The 23892-nt window shown below is 36.1% G+C and overlaps 1 protein-coding gene across 8 annotated transcripts in view; it reads right to left on the bottom strand.

The window, feature by feature from the left end:
* The window catches only part of KIF12 (kinesin family member 12), a 521732-nt gene that overhangs the window by 67373 nt on the left and 430467 nt on the right, over window positions 1-23892 (bottom strand). For 7 of the 8 annotated variants that reach the window (XM_044054389.1, XM_044054390.1, XM_044054391.1 and 4 more), the window contains one exon: window positions 1522-1676. In XM_044054389.1, the coding sequence (XP_043910324.1) occupies window positions 1522-1676 (155 nt within the window). The remainder of the gene's footprint in view (window positions 1-1521; window positions 1677-23892) is intronic. The other variant, XM_044054386.1, reaches the window with a different exon arrangement.

The raw sequence follows: 23892 nt of genomic DNA, 5'->3' as shown, positions 1-23892 counted from the left end.
ATGAAATGTGTTAAAACAAAATAGTCAAATTTTCCACCAAAGCCAAATTCTCATCCCACCATTGTAACTCACTGAAACAACTAGGCTGGCTGGAACTCCCTCACCATCTCTCTTTCACCCAACTAACTATGGCGCACAAAATAATCTACAGACCCACAGACTGTCCTGTTCTCTTGACACACAATACCAACCCAGTAGGCAACTAAGATCTAAAAATCATCTACTTCTAAAAGTAGAAAACCCCCACCTTACCTGCTGGTCAACTCCTCTATTCCTTCACTGTCGCCAAAGTATTGAACTCACTTCCATTTTCTATAAGAAACACAGGCAGCACTATCACCTTCAAACAAACACTGAAAAATCATTTCAACTCTTCCTGGCTATGTACCAGCTCTATAGCCTACCTTCCTCCTTTTCCTTATATGATAACTAAACTCCTATGCTTTTTGCTACTGGTGACTGATGATATTTTCTCCATAATTATTATTTTTTATCACTTATTGATACAGGTACAATAATGCTGATTAATATATCTCTGTTTATACCTTTCTGATTGAATTTATCTGGAAACCAACAAAATTCCTGCCTTTATGTATATATTCTGTATATATTACTGTAATCACTATCTGTAACACCGTATCTACTTTTGTACCAATTAATGTTTAATTATTTTCTGTATCTATGTTCTTGTTGGAGCTTTTCTCTTTGGGCCTTCAGTGAAAATGGGCTCTTTTAGGCCCAGTGGACTTTCCTGGTAAACAAATACAATAAAATAAAAATAAAATGTTAAAGTTATACCTGCAAAATAAAAAAAAGTTTATGAAATTTAATGCAAAAATTTTCCTGGTCTTAATACCTTTTATTTTCAGAGCTGATGGCATATATGCCAGTTTGGTGTGTCTCTATGGCACAAATGAATGAAATCCTCGCAATGCAAAAACTGGAAAAACTGTCACAGAAACTCAACGAAATAAACCACCAGAGTCTTGGTTTATTTCGCTGAATGAAATCTTCAGTGCAATCTATACAACATCCAATCGATTAGTAAGCTAGGTGCTAACTGAGTCAGAATGTGGGGGGTGAGTAGCCAATGCCACCTCACCACCATGGAGATGGACAGCCCAACATGCTGCATGAATGACTCCCATCAAAGCTGAGTAGACAGCATGCAGCAGAAGGGCCCAGGCCTATTCTCCCTGCCAAGCTGTATATCAGCATGACATCTGCAATCAACTCATGCAAGAAAGCATGCATAATTTTCAGAGGTGGTACTATGGTGGATCTGTTGAATCAGGCTGCCATGGACACTTGAAGGTATGGTCAATAAAAAATATAGCTGCCTGGATCATGGCTTCCTACAGCTGGCTCTTAACCAAAAAGACCTAGTAAATCAGATAGTTCATGGAACAGCTGGTGGTCAACAGGCAATAGAATGAAAATGACTTAGAAAAAAACATCTCAAGTCAGGAATTTTCATAGACAGGGACATCATTTATATCCAGAGACCTGAAAACTACTTACGTTTTTCTGTTAAAAAGCCGAGAGTCACAGCTTTGTTTTGGCTGCTGCTGCATGTGGTGTTGAACTTCTTGTTGCTGGAGATTACTCTGGCAAATGACATGTTTTGTACCCCTTGCATTCAGAAATGGCTCCAAGGGAGGCGAGTTTGTTACCTGCTAAAATAAAAATATATACATTGTGACTGTGACATAGTTTTATGATGATGTAACCAATGTCTTAAAAAGACAGCTTATGGTACTCCTCCTGTAGAAGTTCCAAGCAGTGACATTCATACTCAATATTTTCACATACATATCTTTCTGGATGAAATGGTTCAAGCAATTCCAAAAATAAAAATGCTCACAAAGTAAGGAAAAGGAAGAATCCAGAGACTAAACATCAGTTCCTCTTCTTGTAAGAAATGATCAAAATACCAGTAATTTTGAAGAACCAATGGACCGGCCAGAGAATGGTGCTTGAAAATATACTTCATCCACATAATAACTGAAATATTAAATACTACACAAGATGACAAAGTGATCAAATTAGTAAAACCACCATTCAAGATTAAAAATATAAAATACAAAAACATGCCAAGCAAAATCAAATACAAAGACTATAAATCAGTATTATGGTAGGCCAGTCTCTAGCACCTCAGAGAACTTTTTTCCAAGTAGTGCATGCCTATAATTCATGTCTAGTTTATATAAAACATTAAGCCTGAATGAATCTATCAAACCAGGACATTCCTGCCATGAGATCAAAGATGACAGCACTTAAAAGGAAATATCTATTGCTCACTATAATTAATTTTATTCTACAGTTATTTGTTTCCATATAATATCACCTAGATGCCATTTTGGGCAAGAAACTTTTCTTTGATTGTATTTATTTTCAGATCATTAAAGCCCTGATTGATTGATTGATTGATTAATTGATTGATTGATTGATTGAGTGGTTGATTGCCTGTTCAGAGCTTGCATTGTTTTAGAAAGGACTTTATCACATCCTGCATGCCCTGGCTAGATATCAGGAGTGTAGTCAGGATTTTCAAATTTCTACTCACAGCTCTCAGACTGCTGCCCAACAAGCCACACCCACATTAACACTGCTGACCAAGCCACGCCCCCTTCATATTGCTGATCTCTGAACAGGTCACTGTCAAGTATAAGCCAGGGTAGAATTACTTACATGGTGAAGTAGCATGAACATTTCATTCCAAAGGTGCATCTTCCTTGAGTCAAAAAACAAAATACCATTCCATTTACGTAGATTGACCAATTTTCACCCCCAAGATTCTTCTTCTTCTCCTTTGCAGCTCCTAACCCCCAGAGTAGCTCATTAAAGCTCCAATAGGGCTATTGAATAAAGGACTGGCAGACTCTAGACAGCACATGCTCTGCAGTGTTGTGGTCTGTAGGTACAACATATAGTGCTCCCCCCTCCCAAGCTGCGAAACACAACTACCTCCCTTCCATCCACATGGATCACCTGGCAATGGCTGCTCACTCCTATGTCCTTCACTCAGACTAAGCCTTACATTCCCAACAACAAATACATTTTTGGGTGGGCTCAGTCATACTACCACTGACAATAAACGAAGAACTGTACCATGGGAGTCAATCAAGTAAAAACTAAAGCTGTTGAAAGTTACACCATTACTACCTTACTTAAATCATGTGAATCGCAAGCCTTTGTTTAAAGGAAATTGGTTAAAACAAGATAACTGGCCTAGGCCTCAGAACCAATGGGACTGTACATGTCCTAAGATGCTTTTTTTTTTGGAGCTTTTTCCAGTCTGAACAAAATTATTGGAAGGGAAAGAAAAGAAATGCAGTATTATACTTTTTTCATGGAAGAAATAAGTTTTAAAAAAATAAAAAAAACAGTAAAAAAATCAAAAATGGTCATGGGTAGAACCAAGGTGCAAAAAACACAGGCAGAAAAAGGAGAAAAATGCACCAAGCTAACACACTATGAACGTTTATTCAGAACAAAAACAAAAAATGGGTGAGCACTTTCACAACATAGAGTTGCTTCATCAGACAACAGTTAAAAGCCTACACACTGTTTAAATAACCAAGTTCAATTAACTAATTAAGACTTACAAGCTGTATGGAATCAGACTCAAATGAAGCTTGTCATAGTAGCTCCTACAATAGAAGGTTTGCTATAGATATTATAATATAAAAATTGTGCAATTTTAGTAATTAAACAATATAAAAACATACAGTATGAAATATATTGCATATAAACATATATATAAAAAAATGTATGTATATATATATATATATATATATATATATATATATATATATATATATATATATATATATTTTTTTTTTTTTTTTTAAACATAAACAAGTATATTAAAAGATGTATGAAAAATATTAACCATATAAAGAGCTGGAGGCATCTTAAAATACCTTGTAAAAAACAATATTAAAATCAGTGCATAAGTGGTCTAGCCTTTAAAAAGAGGACTAATGTGGTCACAGCATTCAAACCAGGAAACTTCTCAGCATTGAGCTTCAATATCCATTTTTGCTTGTGCCCCTCTGTAATATTTTCTATGTCACAAAACATGACAAGCCAGTGCATTGGACTGTTTGCAATTGGTAATATCTCTCACATGTTCTAAAATGCGATCCTTTAGCATTCTATTCATTTTGCCTACATAATAAGCATGACATTGTTGACAAAAACAAAAGTACACAACATCAGTAGTTCTGCAGTCTGAATATTGATTGGAATGTAACATAAATTGTCTAGTAGGGTGGACATAGTTATTTTTTCTGAAAATATACTGACAAGCACTACAGTTCCTACATGGAAAGGTGCCACAACGAGAAGAATAACAGCTTTTTGCATATTTCTCCATGACAAAAGATGTTGTTTAAGTGATTTACTGTTCTTAAAACTAAAATGAGGAGTCTGTCCAACTATGTCAACAAGGCCAGGGACTTCTTGTAAGAGATACCAGTATCTCTTAACAACATCTACATATTGATTGATATTGCTGGAAAACTGTAGGACCACTCTAAAATCATTCCTATCTGTAACACTGTGTCTTACATCTACAGTAGCCTTGTTATTATTATAGTAAGGTTTGCACCTGGTATCTCTTAACTTACAGGCATCAGATATTGTCTTATCAATATCTGCACTAGAGTATCCCCTAGCCATAAACTGAATTTTCAGTTGATCCAACGCAACTACTGCATCTTTGTCCCTATTGTGTAACCTAAGTGTCCTGAAAATTTGGCCTCTCAACAGATTCCTAGGAATGTGTCTGGGGTGCATGCTAGATTTGTGCAACAATGTATTCTTTCTAGTCGGTTTGTAATATATATTACTGCAGAGACGATTCAAATCAGATTTACTAATCTTGACATCAAGGAAACTAATATCGGTAGCTGAACTCTGATAGGTAAACCTTAAGAAATCAGTTGTTGAATGCAAGTAGTCCAAAAATTGTTCTAAATCAGAGCCAGAACCCTTCCATAACATAAAAACGTCGTCTACAAATCTGACGTACCACAGAATTTGTCCAAAAAATGGATTGATAACAGACAAAACATTTTGCTCTTCCCAACTGACCAAAGCTAAGTTGGCATAGCTATTGGCACAGGCAGTGCCCATTGCCACGCCAACTTTCTGCAAGAAAAACTGTTCTTGAAACATAACAATATTGTTTTCTAAAATAATTTCTAATAAGGTGCAAATTAGCTGTATCTTGTTATTGGTCAAAAGTCTGTTCACAGTAAGAATATCTCTAATACTATCAACACCCCAGATGTTCGGTATATTAGTAAACAAAGATTCAATGTCCATAGTCACAAGAACAAATTCTTCATCTCTATCTACAGTCTCCATTCTGTCATGCAACCATCGTAAGAACATCTTAGTATCCTTCAAAATAGTATAACAATTCTCCAAAAAAACATGCAAAGTCCCTTCTACATATATAGAGAGGGGTTCAGTACACCAACCAGTGCCTGAAACAATAGGTCGCATTGGTGGAGATAGCAAATCCTTGTGAATTTTGGGTAGACCATATATCCTGGGAACAGTAGGCTTATGAACACTAAAATACTTAAAAAGTGGGTCATCAGTCAAATTAGTGATTAACAGATCAAAAATTAAAAAAGAGACTTTATCTATAATAGCAGTAACCATGGGTATAGAAATGCATTGGTATGTATTAGTATCAAATAAAAGTTTCTCCATTTGTGTAACATATAAATCTTTGTCTCATAAAACAATACCACCTCCTTTATCAGCTTGTTTAATGATCAGAGAATGTAGACTTTTTAAGTCTTGCAATGTTCTGTGTTCTCCAGCAGTTAGATTGTAAAATGACAATTTACTAACAGATGAGGCATTCAATTCCCTAAAGGCAATCTCACATGCATCAATGAAACATTGGACTCCTATAGGTGTAGGTGGAATAAAAGTGCTGAGTTGTTTATATATACAGGCTTGATTAAATGAATTAACATTACCTGCAGTAAAAATACATTTAAAAGAAAGGTTCCTACCTAAAAGCCTTAAGTCTGTTAACATTTCTGCAGGGTCAGCCCTCCTAGCAGGAATAAAGGATAGACCTTTATTTAATAAACTTAGTTGTTCCATAGTTAAATTAAAAGAAGAAATATTGAAAACTAAACCTGAATCTATAAACGTCTCTTCTTGGATTGCTGAGCAGCTCCATCCATTATGTGAGTCCTCGATGTTTTGTTGTTGTAAGTGAGGCTTTTGGAATGAGTTCTGTAAGGCAACGCTGCCTTCAGCAAGAAGTCGCCCTTCTTTGAGCTGTCTAAAAAAATTTTCAGGTGATCTTCGTCTCTATTGTGTAACCTAAGTGTCCTGAAAACCTGGCCTCTCAACACATTCCTAGGAATGTGTCTGGGGAGCATGCTAGATTTGTGCAACAATGTATTCTTTCTAGTCGGTTTGTAATATATATTACTACAGAGACGATTCAAATCAGATTTACTAATCTTGACATCAAGGAAACTAATATCGGTAGCTGAACTCTGATAGGTAAACCTTAAGAAATCAGTTGTTGAATGCAAGTAGTCCAAAAATTGTTCTAAATCAGAGCCAGAACCCTTCCATAACATAAAAACGTTGTGTACAAATCTGACGTACCACAGAATTTGTCCAAAAAATGGATTGATAACAGACAAAACATTTTGCTCTTCCCAACTGACCAAAGCTAAGTTGGCGTAGCTATTGGCACAGGCAGTGCCCATTGCCACGCCAACTTTCTGCAAGAAAAACTGTTCTTGAAACATAACAATATTGTTTTCTAAAATAATTTCTAATAAGGTGCAAATTAGCTGTATCTTGTTATTGGTCAAAAGTCTGTTCACAGTAAGAATATCTCTAATACTATCAACACCCCAGATGTTCGGTATATTAGTAAACAAAGATTCAATGTCCATAGTCACAAGAACAAATTCTTCATCTCTATCTACAGTCTCCATTCTGTCATGCAACCATCGTAAGAACATCTTAGTATCCTTCAAAATAGTATAACAATTCTCCAAAAAAACATGCAAAGTCCCTTCTACATATATAGAGAGGGGTTCAGTACACCAACCAGTGCCTGAAACAATAGGTCGCATTGGTGGAGATAGCAAATCCTTGTGAATTTTGGGTAGACCATATATCCTGGGAACAGTAGGCTTATGAACACTAAAATACTTAAAAAGTGGGTCATCAATCAAATTAGTGATTAACAGATCAAAAATTAAAAAAGAGACTTTATCTATAATAGCAGTAACCATGGGTATAGAAATGCATTGGTACGTATTAGTATCAAATAAAAGTTTCTCCATTTGTGTAACATATAAATCTTTGTCTCATAAAACAATACCACCTCCTTTATCAGCTTGTTTAATGATCAGAGAATGTAGACTTTTTAAGTCTTGCAATGTTCTGTGTTCTCCAGCAGTTAGATTGTAAAATGACAATTTACTAACAGATGAGGCATTCAATTCCCTAAAGGCAATCTCACATGCATCAATGAAACATTGGACTCCTATAGGTGTAGGTGGAATAAAAGTGCTGAGTTGTTTATATATACAGGCTTGATTAAATGAATTAACATTACCTGCAGTAAAAATACATTTAAAAGAAAGGTTCCTACCTAAAAGCCTTAAGTCTGTTAACATTTCTGCAGGGTCAGCCCTCCTAGCAGGAATAAAGGATAGACCTTTATTTAATAAACTTAGCTGTTCCATAGTTAAATTAAAAGAAGAAATATTGAAAACTAAACCTGAGTCTATAAACGTCTCTTTTTGGATTGCTGAGCAGCTCCATCCATTATGTGAGTCCTCGATGTTTTGTTGTTGTAAGTGAGGCTTTTGGAATGAGTTCTGTAAGGCAACGCTGCCTTCAGCGAGAAGTCGCCCTTCTTTGAGCTGTCTAAAAAAATTTTCAGGTGATCTTCGTCTCTATTGTGTAACCTAAGTGTCCTGAAAACCTGGCCTCTCAACACATTCCTAGGAATGTGTCTGGGGTGCATGCTAGATTTGTGCAACAATGTATTCTTTCTAGTCGGTTTGTAATATATATTACTACAGAGACGATTCAAATCAGATTTACTAATCTTGACATCAAGGAAACTAATATCGGTAGCTGAACTCTGATAGGTAAACCTTAAGAAATCAGTTGTCGAATGCAAGTAGTCCAAAAATTGTTCTAAATCAGAGCCAGAACCCTTCCATAACATAAAAACGTCATCTACAAATCTGACGTACCACAGAATTTGTCCAAAAAATGGATTGATAACAGAAAAAACATTTTGCTCTTCCCAACTGACCAAAGCTAAGTTGGCGTAGCTATTGGCACAGGCAGTGCCCATTGCCACGCCAACATTCTGCAAGAAAAACTGTTCTTGAAACATAACAATATTGTTTTCTAAAATAATTTCTAATAAGGTGCAAATTAGCTGTATCTTGTTATTGGTCAAAAGTCTGTTCACAGTAAGATAATCTCTAATACTATCAACACCCCAGATGTTCGGTATACTAGTAAACAAAGATTCAATGTCCATAGTCACAAGAACAAATTCTTCATCTCTATCTACAGTCTCCATTCTGTCATGCAACCGTCGTAAGAACATCTTAGTATCCTTCAAAATAGTATAACAATTCTCCAAAAAAATATGCAAAGTCCCTTCTACATATATAGAGAGGGGTTCAGTATACCAACCAGTGCCTGAAACAATAGGTCGCATTGGTGGAGATAGCAAATCCTTGTGAATTTTGGGTAGACCGTATATCCTGAGAACAGTAGGCTTATGAACACTAAAATACTTAAAAAGTGGGTCATCAATCAAATTAGTGATTAACAGATCAAAAATTAAAAAAGAGACTTTATCTATAATAGCAGTAACCATGGGTATAGAAATGCATTGGTACATATTAGTATCAAATAAAAGTTTCTCCATTTGTGTAACATATAAATCTTTGTCTAATAAAACAATACCACCTCCTTTATCAGCTTGTTTAATGATCAGAGAATGTAGACTTTTTAAGTCTTGCAATGTTCTGTGTTCTCCAGCAGTTAGATTGTAAAATGACAATTTACTAACAGATGAGGCATTCAACTCCCTAAAGGCAATCTCACATACATCAATGAAACATTGGACTCCTATAGGTGTAGCTGGAATAAAAGTGCTGGGTTGTTTATATATACAGGCTTGATTAAATGAATTAACATTACCTGCAGTAAAAATACATTTAAAAGAAAGGTTCCTACCTAAAAGCCTTAAGTCTTTTAACATTTCTGCAGGGTCAGCCCTCCTAGCAGGAATAAAGATAGACCTTTATTTAATAAACTTAGCTGTTCCATAGTTAAATTAAAAGAAGAAATATTGAAAACTAAACCTGAGTCTATAAACGTCTCTTCTTGGATTGCTGAGCAGCTCTGTCCATTATGTGAGTCCTCGATGTTTTGTTGTTGTAAGTGAGGCTTTTGGAACGAGTTCTGTAAGGCAACGCTGCCTTCAGCGAGAAGTCGCCCTTCTTTGAGCTGTCTAAAAAAATACTAGTGTCTTTCTTGCTTCCAGGTGGGTAGATATCATTGCCAGCAGATGTACTTGGAATGCTGGAAGTATGCAACGTGACTGTCGATGCATACGAAGGTTTCAAAATGTTTAAATGCTATTCTCCTACTATAGGAGTTGCAGAGTTACTTAATAAGTTTTGCACAAGGCATTAAGTTCAAAGCTGACACAATACTACCTAATATACTGGGAAGACAACTGCTTGCAAAGACAAAGCTCATCTGCAAATGCAGCCTGCCTCTTACCCTCCCATAAAAGGAAAACAAGTCACGTTATGTATACCCCTATTCTGTTACATGCTGAAAGAAAAATGAAAACACTCATAGGTTTGATTGTGAGAAAGTTAAAGGAATAATTACCACACTTTTCTCAGTCTCCTTGTAAGCTAATGTAAGTGGTCTTGTGTGCACATATCTGAGTAGTGCTGGTTTCTGACTATGTTGGGTGCAGGGAATTATTTGGAGATGTGCTTCCTCTACTAAGTCTGTTTCAAACTTCCACCATATGAATAATCTACTGCCAAACTCTATGCATATGTAAATAGTTGCATAGACATATTTGCCCCCTTCAGAAATGAATACAACCCCAAATTCAAAAATAACCTCTGTGGGCAGCATAATAAAAGAAAAATACTCATTGAATGCAAAAATAAACCTAACTCTCAAAAAGCCAAAAACATTCTTGCTAAACTAAACAAGGAACTCTGAATTGTGACTAAATCAACCAAAGCCAGATATGAGGTAAAAATATAAACCCCGGTGAAAGATAACCACAAAGCATTTTTTACTGTGTTCGAAATCTCAGAAACAATGACTGGCACTACAGTGAGCTACTAACAAATGATATTACATACTTGGACCAGAGGATACAGCCAATCCACTGGCCAACTAATTCAGCTTGTACTTCACCCCCCCCCGCCCCACCATCATCCAATATTCTCAGATAAAATGCCTGCATTTATAACCCCTTCAAATCTCTCAACAATTTCTCTAGTCACTACCTAAGACCAAGAACATAATGGGCCAGAGTCAATAAAGCCTGCACTAAGTGTACACTAAGTATACACTATATGTATTCAATAAAATTCTTATCGCATTTTTTTCTGCTTTCTAGTCACTCAAAAGATTACACTAAGTGTACATGTAGTCTATACTTTGTGGTAACCTTTATGAATCCTTGTCAATATTTAAAGCTGCCAAAACATGAAATGTCAAATCCCTTATAAATGCTATTCAATACTAATTTCAAAATAGGTTTGTGCTGGATGAATGAAAGATGTTCTCTTGCTTGAAAGTGGAACTTCAATGGGCCCAGGCAATTATAGACACACAAGCCTAACAAGTCTCATCTGGGAACCTGTGTCAACAATGGACTGTCCCTTGATCACCACATATTCACTATTGTAAGGAAATCGTTTTTCATTGTACAGCTTATAGTTAAAGGTACAGCATCCAGATCCAGGCCCAATTGTTCCACTCTGCTTGGCACTCATTAGGCCGATCACTGAGCATAATGCCCCTTTTGGTATGTGCCTGTCCAAACACTTGTCACTAGTGGATGCTATCTAACCCTCAAACATTCATGAATTATTCCAAAGCAAACCTACTGAGTTATACCATCATAAAATTTCCATCCTCCTAAACCGTGTGAACTCTGCTACCAGTATGGAATTGCTCACAGAAACCCTATACCATCATGTAAACAACTGCACTGAGGCAACTGTACCCACAAGGAATAAGCAGAGAACTAACTCAAACAGCAAGCCACCTTGGTGGAACCAATATCAGCAGATTGTATAACAAAAGGAAGAAAATCATGGCCAAAACTAGGAAGTGCAATACCCAGCAAGGTGAGAAACCTCTCAAACTAAATAAGCAACTCAGAAAACTTATCAAGTCCGGCAAAGCCAAATTTGAGGTAAAATAACATCAAAAGCGAAGGATAACCACAATATCTTCATCAGCTTTATCCACAACCTCAAAGGTAACACACAACAGTGTGCTGAACTAATTGTAAATGGAATCACCTAAAAGGAATCAGGGGATATAGCAAACCTACTGGCTGATAAATTTAGGCCCAATTTTACCCTTTCTTCCAATCAATACCTTTCAAGAGATACCTTCTATCGTAACTCCCCTGGCTATCACTGTTGAACAAGTCTTCAATGCCCTCTCCAAGGCAAAGAATACTGCATCAATGGGCCCTGATAATATCCAGGGATGCCTTTGAAATAGCATGAAACATGAGCTACGAAGTCCTCTAAAATCACTGTTCAACATTAGCCTCTTTAACTGGCTTCATTCCTAGTGAATGGAGGACTGCAACAGTTAATCCTCAGCACAAGTACTGAGCCGGATAACTACAGATCCATAAGTCTGAACAGTCTTGTATGCAAAGCCATGGAACGATTTATCATGGATATTTTAAATAAAGACATAGGAAACCTTCATACATTGTATTGAGCATGAATTAGTTTCATCAGAGACAAATCATGCATAATCAACCTGGTGGATTTTTTTTTTTTTGAGAAAGTGACGAAAGCTATGGATGAGGGCAAAATGGTACACACTGTCTATATTCACCTGGTCAAATCATTCAGCAATATTCTCTATTCAGGAAATGTAAACAAAATCATGAAATTAGGACTAAACCTATACAGATAGGTGTTTATCACAGAGAATACCACTCCTACTGAGCAGTCTTTCATACCATGTAAAGCAGAGGACTTCTGTTACTCCATTCAAGTGTAATCTGGATGTATGGGTGGGTATCTGCAAATTCACCTCCAGTTTAGCACCACTGGCCCTCATGGATATAAGAATATGTAATTGCCCCAACATAAACTTGTTGCCATCTTTGAATATTTCTATCCGATAATTATAATTGGAATGTATGGCTTAGCTTCTTCAGATCCTCAAAGATCAGTAACTTAGTAGGTGCTTATAAATCTTTGATGACTATGTTGCAACAGTGGCCATGAAATCCCTCTATCTGGCACAGTTGACTGCACAGGGTATTTCCTTTAGATCCAAGGAAGTCTTTACCCCTCCATATTCTGCATTAATCAACCCTAAAGGTTCCTGACAAAAAAGTCATTGGCCTAAAGGACCTGAGCTAGCAAGAGATATGAGCCAGTTATCTTAAATTATGGCTTAAAATGCAAACACAGGGATATATTTTTAATACTTATCTTATATATTTAAAAGGTTGCTGGAATAACAGACTTTATGAGGTATATGACATCTGAAATTCAAATATGCCTTTATTTAGTGACTGCAATCTACAACAAAATTTCCAGAAAACCACAAAGTTTAAGGAAAAAACATACCAGAAATATAATGCACAGTGACATTTTGCAAGCTCAGTGTCTGTGAAGAGATGGGACAAAGCAAAAAAGATGTAGTACAAATGTGCAGTATCAGGGATAGATGTTAAATAGGGACCTTATGTACTACACTTGCTAGGACAACAGGTTTTGCATTTGCATGTTTTCTGAAGGATATGAACTCTGATACTCTCTTATCTGTCATCATTTACTCAACTGTTTAGTCCTGAACACTTTGACAAAAAAACTCACATTTTATGAACATACCAAAATATGAGGCAAAATGTTGGACAGTTGAAAGCCATAGGACAAAGCCCAAAAGGTAGTGTCGGGCAATGTTTCAAAATCAGAGAAATTTGAAGTGTGTTCTTATCTTATCTAACAAAGTTCCATGCTGAATAAAAAGTTTTGCATTACAATATATTTTCTAAAAGGTTTTGAACTCTTTGACATAACGTCATAATTTTTTACAAGAAACAGAACCAAAACGTGATGCAAAACTATGCATATTGCTCCTCCTGCAGCAACCCCTTGCCCCCAGCAGCAGCCCCCTCCTCAGCCATTCCAGTGTTCCATCACCTGGCTATTTCTCCCCAGTTACCATAAACATTGTTCAAACCTGTCAGTGTGCATACTGTTTTCTTATTTACTTCTAAAATTATTACAGATATTGAAATAAAATAGCACAAATACTGACAGCCAACAATGCAGTCTCACAATGAAATCAGACTTAACATGAGCAGTAAACTTCTTTGTCCTTGAAACTCATATTCATTGAACTGGCATGAAAACCCACATTCAAAGAAAATGCATGAAGGATTAAGTTTATCTTTGGATGGTTTACAAACCATAGACTCCTTGCACACATTTATAGGGCGATGCATACATGTATGGGTTCTTTGATTCAACTTTCTAATTGTATTAAATTATATTTCTTGTATAATACAGCAACACTTGTTAGAATGGTGTTTTAAATTTATAGTCATGGACATTTTTCTAGTAAGCAATGACACAAAATGTATGAACTAATAATGACAGAACTACCCATTTCAGAAGATTTCAACCATAAACGACCACTCAAAATTCTGTCATTACAATCCACCAATATTACCCAAATAAGCACAATCTCTGCAGAAGTAAAAGTCATCCAAATAATTCCACATTGAATAGATCTGTAACTAATAAAGAGGTTGCTACTGGCAAACAACTTCACATTTCAATGTTTCATTTATAAATTCAGTGCCTGCTGCCCTCGAATAATTATTTGCCTATGCTACATAAAAAATGGTAAGCTGATAGTACTGCAATTGGGAATGACTGACAAACGAGCAACAAGTTCATAGATACTAGGCATCTCATACAAAGGAGGACACACTCAGGAGTGTAGGACCCCTATCCCCCCTTAAAATGCGCAAAATAATTGGCAATCAAAATGGCACTGCAATATCAGCACTCCATCTACATGGTGTGGGAGCAGAATCCACAACCTTCTGCACCAAAGGCAGTTATTGCAATAACACTGTTTTCAAATTCTACAACACAAACAGTGAATGCCATTTGATAAACAAAACAGTTACACATTGTAAACAGACTTAGAATGAGCAACAGTAAATTTATCTTCCCTTGAAGCTCACAATTCCATGAAAATGAAATGAAACTCAATCCCCTCAAAATGCACAGAAACTCATAATTCCCTGAAAATGTACCGAAACATAAACTCACAATTCTGTTGGCAGTCTTGTAGTTGGTGTAGAGGATTCAGGCTCTTGTTTCTACTGGAGCTCACAATTCTTTCAGCAGTTTTGTCTCCAGTGGTGCTCACAATTTCTTCAGCAGTCTGGTAGTCGGTGTACACGATTTAGGCTCTTGTCTCCACTGAAGCTCACAATTCCTTCAGTAGTTTGGCAGTTGGTTTGCAGGATTCAGGCTCTTGTCTCCTGTAACCAAGTTACAGGGTCAAACCTGATCAATTTAATCATCTAACCTGCCCTCCTCCCTAACTAGGGGATTACATACCATACCACCATACCTCTCAACCTCTTAGCAAAAGATACAAATTCGTAATTGCCTAGACATAGTAAGGCCTTGCTGAGTCTAATTATGATGGCTGCCAAAAAAGCAATTACTAAAAATTGGAAATCAATGTCTAAACCAACTTTACTAGAGGTAGTGAAGATAGTAACAGAGTTAAAATGGGTCTATATTAGTAACTCGAACGCTTACCTTATCAAATCCCTAAACGTCGACTCGACCTTATCGAAATGTGAAAACATCGAATGTCCAGAAGAGCAAAACAGGAAACGTCGAATCGTCATGGTTGGCCTTCTACGGTATAGCTCTGTAAGGTAAGTGTGTGATAGTTAAAGACCTTAGGGTTAGGGTGCGGGTTAAGCTAAGTGCATGGATGGTAATGTATGTTAGATTTAGTGTAGGGTTTTGTTAAGTGCATGTGTGTGGATTATTTAGTTTGATTGGGTTTAGCTTTTTAAGGTAAGTGTGCGATAGTTACGGACCTTAGGGTTAGGATGCAGGTTAAGTTAAGTGCATACTTGGTGGTATATGTAAGATTTAATGTAGGGTTAGAAGTAGGGTTTAGTTTAGGGTTAGAAGTAGGGTTTTGGTTAGTGTATGTATGTATGTGATTTATTTAGTTTGTGTAGGTAGCATGTAGTGGGCGGTGGGGGTGGGACAAGTATGATAGTTCGATGTTTTGAATTTTGCGGTTTAGGGCATTCGGTGTTTATGCGGTTCGATGAGGACGGGTCGATGTTTAGGGATTCGATAAAGTAAGCATTCGTGTTTATAATAAAGACCCGTTAAAACAACTGGAACTGGGATCTTTAGAAAAAGGTAAAAGCAAATTACATAGGAAAAATTGAGAATTGAGGAATCAATACATGGAGAGAAGGAACGGGATTTAAAAGAATGCAGGATTTAAATGAGCTATGTAATGGTTCACTAACAATAACTGGCTATGTTAAAAGTGATGTATAATATTTGCAGCTATGGCTGTGTCTCATAGTTTGAAATATATAATGTTTGCAAATGAGATTGTGTTGCTATGGTTTATTATGTATATAAATGTAACTGTAACATAGCCTATGTCATACATGATCATTTTTAATAAAGATGTTTCTTGTTTAAAAGAAACTTTTAGCATAAGAAATCTTGACAAAGCCTAAAATAATGGGGGGACAAAGGCCCCAAAATAGGGACAGATTTTAAATATTACTCTTACAGACTTAGACAGTTGCTGGAATAACAGCATGTATTTTCTAAAGGAAATGAAGTCTTAAACTTAAATGTATGACATTATTTCGTTATTTAATTCCTCGGTGATTTGCCAGAAAACCACAAATATTGAGAAATAGGCCAAAAATATGAGGCAAAATCAAGACATTCCGCAAAAATCTGGACAGTTGAGAGGTATGCATATCTCTCAATCTCTTAGTGCAAGAAATCTGAACAAAGCCTGAAATAATGGAGCTACAATGGCCAAAAATAGGGACAGAGTTTAAATAGTGTGCTTTTTAACTTGGAAAGTTTCTAGAATAACAGGATTTGTGTTCACATGTATTTTCTGAAGGATATGAAGTCTGGAACGCATTTATATATATATATATATATATATATATATATATAAATACATATATATATATATATATATATATATATATATATATGTCATTACTTAGTGACTTCAGTCCTCCATGATTTGCCAGAATACCACAAATTTTATGAGAAACAGACCAAAACTATGAGGCTAAATTTGAACAGTGAGAGGTATGTTAAATGCACACACACACACACACACACACACACACACACACACACACACCCTCTATTTCAAACATCACTAAATGGCTCGTTTAAATTCCATACACACAGCTATTCTCTCACACAGCAACACACACACGTACTCTCTCACATAGCAACACACACATACCTTCTCTTTTATACAGCATTGAATGGCTAGTTCAAATTCCACACACACACACACACACACACACACACACACACACACACACACACACACACACACACACACACTTTCTCTCTCTCATACCAAAACAAAAAGGACCACTACTGTAAATCACACACACACACACACACACACACACACACACACACACACACAGACACACACACACACACACACACTTTCTCTCGCTCATACCGAAACAAAAAGGACCGCTAGTATAAATCTCACACACACACACACACACACACAAACACACGCACACACACACGCACACACACACACAATCACACACACACACACACACACACCACTTACCTTCTCTCTCAACAGAACAACTATTTTAAATTCTGCGCTTAAGTGTGAAATAGGTTTCCGTCTGTATTGGCATGTGTGGGATGCATGCATGGTCCTCCTTAAAGAAGAAGGCGCTGCACCACAGAGAGAAGTTTTTTTTGTTTGTTTAAATTGTTGTCCAAGTTGCAGCTATAAAAGTAGGAGGGCACTCACCCCCACCCCCTTACACTATAATTCTGCTGTCCTTGCCTTTAGTTTTTTCCCCTTGGATCCTAGTGCCTGTCTTGTGCTACCCCCTCCACACAAACAGTGTGCTAAAGTGCATACAGTGAGTATGCCTCCCAACATCCTTGCTAGACATACTAGTTTCTGTAATTCTTAGTGTCACTTTCTATTCACAGTTTTACAAACTGAGACTGTTAAAGACCACACATTAAAAGTTAATGAGAAACTATTTTCCAAACAATTTTCAAGTAAACTGCTATGTGAAGAACAGACATGAGTTATTTATATTGAAACAAAACAAACTGGTAAGTATTTTCATTTCTAGCCAGTAAAATGTGGATTTTATTCATGTGAATGCAGGTAATTTAAGCTTAGTCTGAAAATAAAATAAATACTACAGGCCTTACTATCTCTTTAAAGTAACAACTGTCAGTCACACTTAAAAAACACAGCTGCTAGACTGAATTGACTAGTTTGACACCTCCCAATGAGTGTGAGGAAGGTGTGGCAATTGTTTTTCTATATATTTCCATAGTAATAGCACCCCCTTCATTCACAATCCTAACATCAAAAAAATCAATAGTACTCTTAGACTTTTTAATATCAAATTAAAAAAAAATCTATATTCTGTATATAACTACAGTAGCAATCAAAGTCATCATCTCCCCCAGTCCAAATAAAAACATGTCATCTGCAAAACGACAATAAAAATATATAACTGCAACTGTTGATTCTTAATACTCTCCTTCAATTTCTGCTCCTCTGCACTGAAGAAACTGTTTAACAGTCTCATATATGAAAAAACAGTTTCTATGTTGATCTGTTGCCACCTTTTTAATAAGTCTGGAAATGTTCACCTTGGCTAGGCAGAAACTTTTTACAGGATCTATATACCTTTTTCTCTAAATGGGATGTTAGCGAATACTTTTTATTTTGTGACTATGGATATATGCTCACTATTTACCAAAATACCTAATATGCTAGGTGTTGTTGCTTTGAGAGAGTATTTGGTGAAATATAGTGATAAAAACAGTGTCAGTATCGATGTGATTTGCACCTTTATAGAACTGGTGTTAATGAACAATATGTTTGTCTTTAATAACAAATACTATCTGCAATTGGATGGCATAGCTATGGGCACTTCCTGTGCCAATTTTTTATGGCTGTATGGGAGACCAAACATATATATTGGGGAATGATAATTTCAAGGTATACATCCATTTTTATTGTCATTTTGTAGATGATGTGTTTTTTATTTGGACTGGGGAAGATGATGACTTTGATTGCTTCTTTTTTATATACAGAATACAGATTTTGTTTTGAAATTTGATATTAAAAAGTCTAAGAGTACTATTGATTTATTGGATGTTAGGATTGTGAATGAAGGGGATACTATTACTATGGAAATATATAGGAAAACTTGCTATAATAAGTCGTTACATAGAAATAGCATGCAACCCCAAATGTGTTTTCCAATATTGTTAAAGGACAAGCCATGAGAGCTTTGAGGTTTAATGTTACTGAGAAAGCTTTTGAAAATGAATTGAATCAATTGAACACAAATTTTATAAATAGAGGATGCTATCCGCAGGATGTTAAATTAATGCGTGATGATATACGACAAAAAAGGGCTACCACCATCCGCCCATATTTTTCACGGAAGCAATTACCAAATATGAAGAGACCTGAAACTGATGGCTTGAGATATTCTTTGCATTATAATAATCATAATAGATGCATTAAAAATAGAATCAATAGACGTTGGGGTATATTAGCCACAGATGAGAAGCTAAAAGATATTGTAGGGGACCTACCTAGTTTCAGATATAAAAATAAAAAATCTGTAAAAAGATTATTATGTGGTTATAAGGACCATGGATATGTTAGAAATAAATTACCAAGGGAAACTTGATGTACTTTACCACATGCCCCATGCAACTACTGTCAGGATATTGATAGTAGTGGTACGTTTATTCATCCTGTCATGCAGAGGGAGTTTAATTTTCATGTGAATGCAAATTGTAATAGTGTAAATATTGTTTATTTAACCCAGTGCACTGTCTGCAGCTTCTTGTATGTAGGAAAAACTAATAGATGGCTAAGAGACCATATAAGGGAGCATTTGTATAGCATCAGTACTCGAAATGCAACTAATGCTTTGGTGAAATGTTTTGTGTCCTTCGACTTTTCCCGGTTAGGGGTCGCCACAGCGGAACTCCGGTCCGCTAATGATTGGTAGTTGATTTTTATGTGCCAGGTTACCAGCCCTGACGCACAACCTTGAATGAAGGTACGTCCATTCACGCATGTCTCCACGCAGAAGACACTCTAGCTGAGAATCGAACCGGACAGCATCTTACTATGAGGCGACAACGCTACCGCAGCACTACCACCGTGGAAACGTTATTAATACCAATAGTGAACATGGGTTCACATCTTTGGTTATTGAATGAATGGGAATAAGTGAACGCCAAGGGGATTTGAGTAATTATACTGAAGTTAATGAAACAAACTGGATTATTAGGTTAAGGGCAGATGGTCCTATGGGACTGAATGGACAGGTACCTCTAAAACCTGTTTCAAAGAATAGACCTTTGCCAAAATGAAATATAGATTGTGTATTTTTGATACTTCATTATTTTAGTGGTGTATTATATTTTTCTTAAGTTCGGGAGTGTAGGTTCTTTAGAAATTTTTTATGATGTATGTAGCAGTATTTATATTATTATAGTAGATATTGCAACAGTTATATGTTTTTGTGCTCCATATGTGATTTGGGCGTGTTGGAGTCTAGGTTTATATTACTACATCATATTTACAGTAGATATATATATATATATATATATATATATACGGGATCCGTACGGATCACCGAACGGCAACATAACCGAAACAGATTTGGCTGGGCATACTCACGCAAAAGTGCTTTTCACCGAAGAAGCACTTTCGCGTAAGTATGCCTGTTGCGGAGATCGCACTACAGTGGGGATAAGGGAAAATTCCCTTTTCCCTACTGTAGTGCGACCTTGGAGTGAGAATATTAAAGTAGGGGGGGCCATAGCCCCCCACATGGGGGGGGGTGCAAAATTTAAAAGTAATGTTTTTTTTTTTTTTTTTTTTTTGAACACACTTTAACGAAAGCGCTTTTTCGGTGAAAGCACTTTCATTAAAGTGTGTTCGGTGATTGTGGATTCGGACTATTGAACTTTTGTTCAATAGTCCTAAATCCATATATATACACACATATTCATTTTGTATTTTTTGCATTAGATAGGTTTTTTGACATTTTATATGATGTTCTTGTATTCATATGTATGGATGTTTTACACGGTAGCATGAATGTCCTTTTAGGAGATAGCTGCTGTAACAAGGAAGAGCTTTTGATTGGATAATGCATTTTTAAGTGTGATGGTATTTTTGATTGTTTCTTTTATGGTCTGAAGAAGTGAGTTTAAACTCGCGAAAGCGCTTACCAAGTTTTAATAAAAGCTATATGTTTTTAGATTTTGGCCGTGTTTCGAATATTGCACAGTTTTATTTTCCATATATAAAAAAATTAAAATATAATATAGTTTGCTTAAAAGTGATTTTAATGTATTATTATTATTCTTATAGCACAGAATGCCAAGATATGATGAGAACTTATTCCCATAACAGAGTTACATGTATGATATGGAAATGTTTCATTTTAAAGCATACATGATGGCAAAATCAACTGTATTTATACTTGACCTCTGTCTAGTGCAACTAAACAGCTATTAAATATTTTTATGTCCTATTTATTTATATTGTCATAATGCTCATATATCCCAATAACTATGCAACACAGACATAATTGTTTAGCCTTATACAAAAGCTCACAGGTGGATGAACAAAATACTGCTAATATCATATACATAGCATAGTGGTCATTGAGGTAGTGCATATTATTAACAAAAGATTATAAAATAATACTCTGCTTATCATGTCTTATAATATTCAATTTAAGACCTAGAATGATTGCGACCATTCTAAAGACTGATTTATTTTGAACAGTTTGTCATTTACACTTTTTGGTAACACTTATCATCCTAGAAACACAAATAATTGTTTCAACTATGACATAACGTTTCTGTCAAAAAACTTATGATGCAGCAACAACTGGAAGTTGGTGAACACATTTCCTGAAATCTGTTGGAGTGAATTAAAGTTATATTTCTCTGGCAGTATATGGTATTACATGCAACAAATGAATAAGAACATTTAAATTTAATATATGGAAAACACTTGCCTTCTCTAAGAATTTCTCTGTTTTAGAAGCTAAAAAATATGTCATAGAATGTATAACCTAAAGAAAGTACTAGGAAAAGAAGCACATTATATTTGAAAATGTCTGTTCCAAATAGCCTAAATGCTGTGATTACATATAAAATGTTATTATGGGATGTTTAGATAAATATTTTGACAAGATTTCTGTAAGTATTATCTTCTGGTGGTGGTGCTGCGGTAGCGTTGTCGCCTCACAGTAAGATGCTGTCCGGTTCGATTCTCAGCTAGAGCGTCTTCTGCGTGAAGACATGCATGAATGGGTGTACCTTAGTTGAAGGTTGTGCATCAGGGCTGGTAACTCGACACGTAAAAATCAACTACCAAACATTAGCGGACCGGAGTTCTGCTGTGGCGACCCCTAACCAGGAAAAACCGAAAGACGCATTATCACATGACAGGAATGGCTAGTGTCAAGACTTGGATAAAATGTGTAATTGTTATATTCAGTAAAGAGGCATCAAAGATATACATTTGGAAAAAGTGTGTTCAGTTTATAAGTGGAAAGCAATGTTTTTTAGGGGAGGAGATCACTGGATCTAAACAGCTTATTCTTAAAAATATATAAAAAAAATCATGCTGTTTAGATTTCAAATTTCCAAATTGCGGGAAATGTTGAGGTTGGACCACTGTACTTTTCACTTTGTTTGGTCTTCTGTTTAGACTTGGCATGTCTAACATGCAAGAAATGTAGGAGCAGGAGTACTGTACTTTCCTTTTTGATGGGAGAATACACTTGATGGAATTTAAATAAGTCCAGAATTAGTAAATGGTCTTTGCCTAGACAGCAAAGGAAAGAAAATACAGCTTACTTTTCCAGATTCAGTGAGCTGAAATGCTTGTATTTTATATTTGTGTCACTTGCAACTGATGAATGATTATACAAAAGCAGTGGTAGTTAGATTACATTTGTATCCAGTAAGTGGCAGGAGTAGGATAATTTAACTGCAGTTAGTCCTTTACTGTTGCCATCCGTTTCAAACTACTTGCTTTATTATTCTATGTGCAAGGCTATATTTGTGTGTATATTCATTTATTTTAACTCTGCCACCTAATTACTTTTAAACATTTTAATCATTGAATTACAAAAGCTTGCAGCTGCCGGTTATTTATTACTTCATAAAGGTACTTGAAACTACTGGTGTTTAATTAATTGCTCTGATTTGCATTTCAAAGGGGAACCACTTAGCCATATGTACTAAATTGTTATATCAGAGTTGATTCAATGTAAATTTGGTCAGTAATTGTGTACTTGGTGTCCTAGATTGATATAGCTGGTGGCAGCATTACTGTGAAGACATAAAAAGGGCCCAGGCACTAGAAATGCTATGATCAGACCTTCCTGGAAAACTCTGTATGTGTGTGCATGTGTGTGGCTGTCTGTCTGTCTATGCATGTGCAAAATAGTTTTGGCCTAGTCTCAGTTACTGATGGTGAGATTACACTGGAAGTCATTTGGGCTAAAAGCAAGGAAGATGAAATTCTGGTGATTATTACTATGCTCTGCATCAGATGAATTCAATGACTATTTGAATATGGTAGGTGCTGATCATAATATGAGACAGCAGTGTGTATTTACCCTTTGTTCTTAAGGAAGATCATCCCATCACATATAAACTGGTGGTTTCTAGTGCTGATCATGAGACATAGCCATTAAGCATCACAAATTAATGTGGCATTTGCTGGGATTATAGGACCATGCCATGACATAAATAGGTTTGCAGAAGTAGCCTGCATTGTAAATGTTTCAAATATCTAGCCTGCAAAACAATTTTGTCACAAAAAGGTGTAATTCCTCAGCCACAAGGTAAGAATGCAAAGTGGGCATTTTATTTTTAATTCAAAGTAGTCAAAGAGTAAGCAAAATAAGCTCTGTAGAATATGCTAATGAGTTAGTGGCACAATTGATTAAAAAGTACAAATTGAAATGACTCCACACACCAGCCTAAGAAAGAATGGGTTAATGGCTGCCATGTGTGCTGTCAATATGCAAGCCACTGGATGTGATAACATCTTAGCAGAAGCCCCAGGTATGCATACTCCAGTTAAATAGCCACTCTAAATAGTCACAGATGATCTCAAAATGCAGCTTTAACTAAACAGACAAGAGCTGGAGCTGGAGATGAAACTCCTAAAAGTATCCAAGAGAAAGAAACAGCTTGAAGTAGAAGGGGAAGGAAA

This window comes from Protopterus annectens, chromosome 13.part0 (assembly GCF_019279795.1).
Source record: "Protopterus annectens isolate FY-2018-M chromosome 13.part0, PAN1.0, whole genome shotgun sequence".
Taxonomy (NCBI): Eukaryota; Metazoa; Chordata; order Ceratodontiformes; family Protopteridae; genus Protopterus; species Protopterus annectens.
The sequence above is the reverse complement of the archived record's forward strand: the minus strand, read 5'-3'. Positions and strand labels throughout refer to the sequence as shown.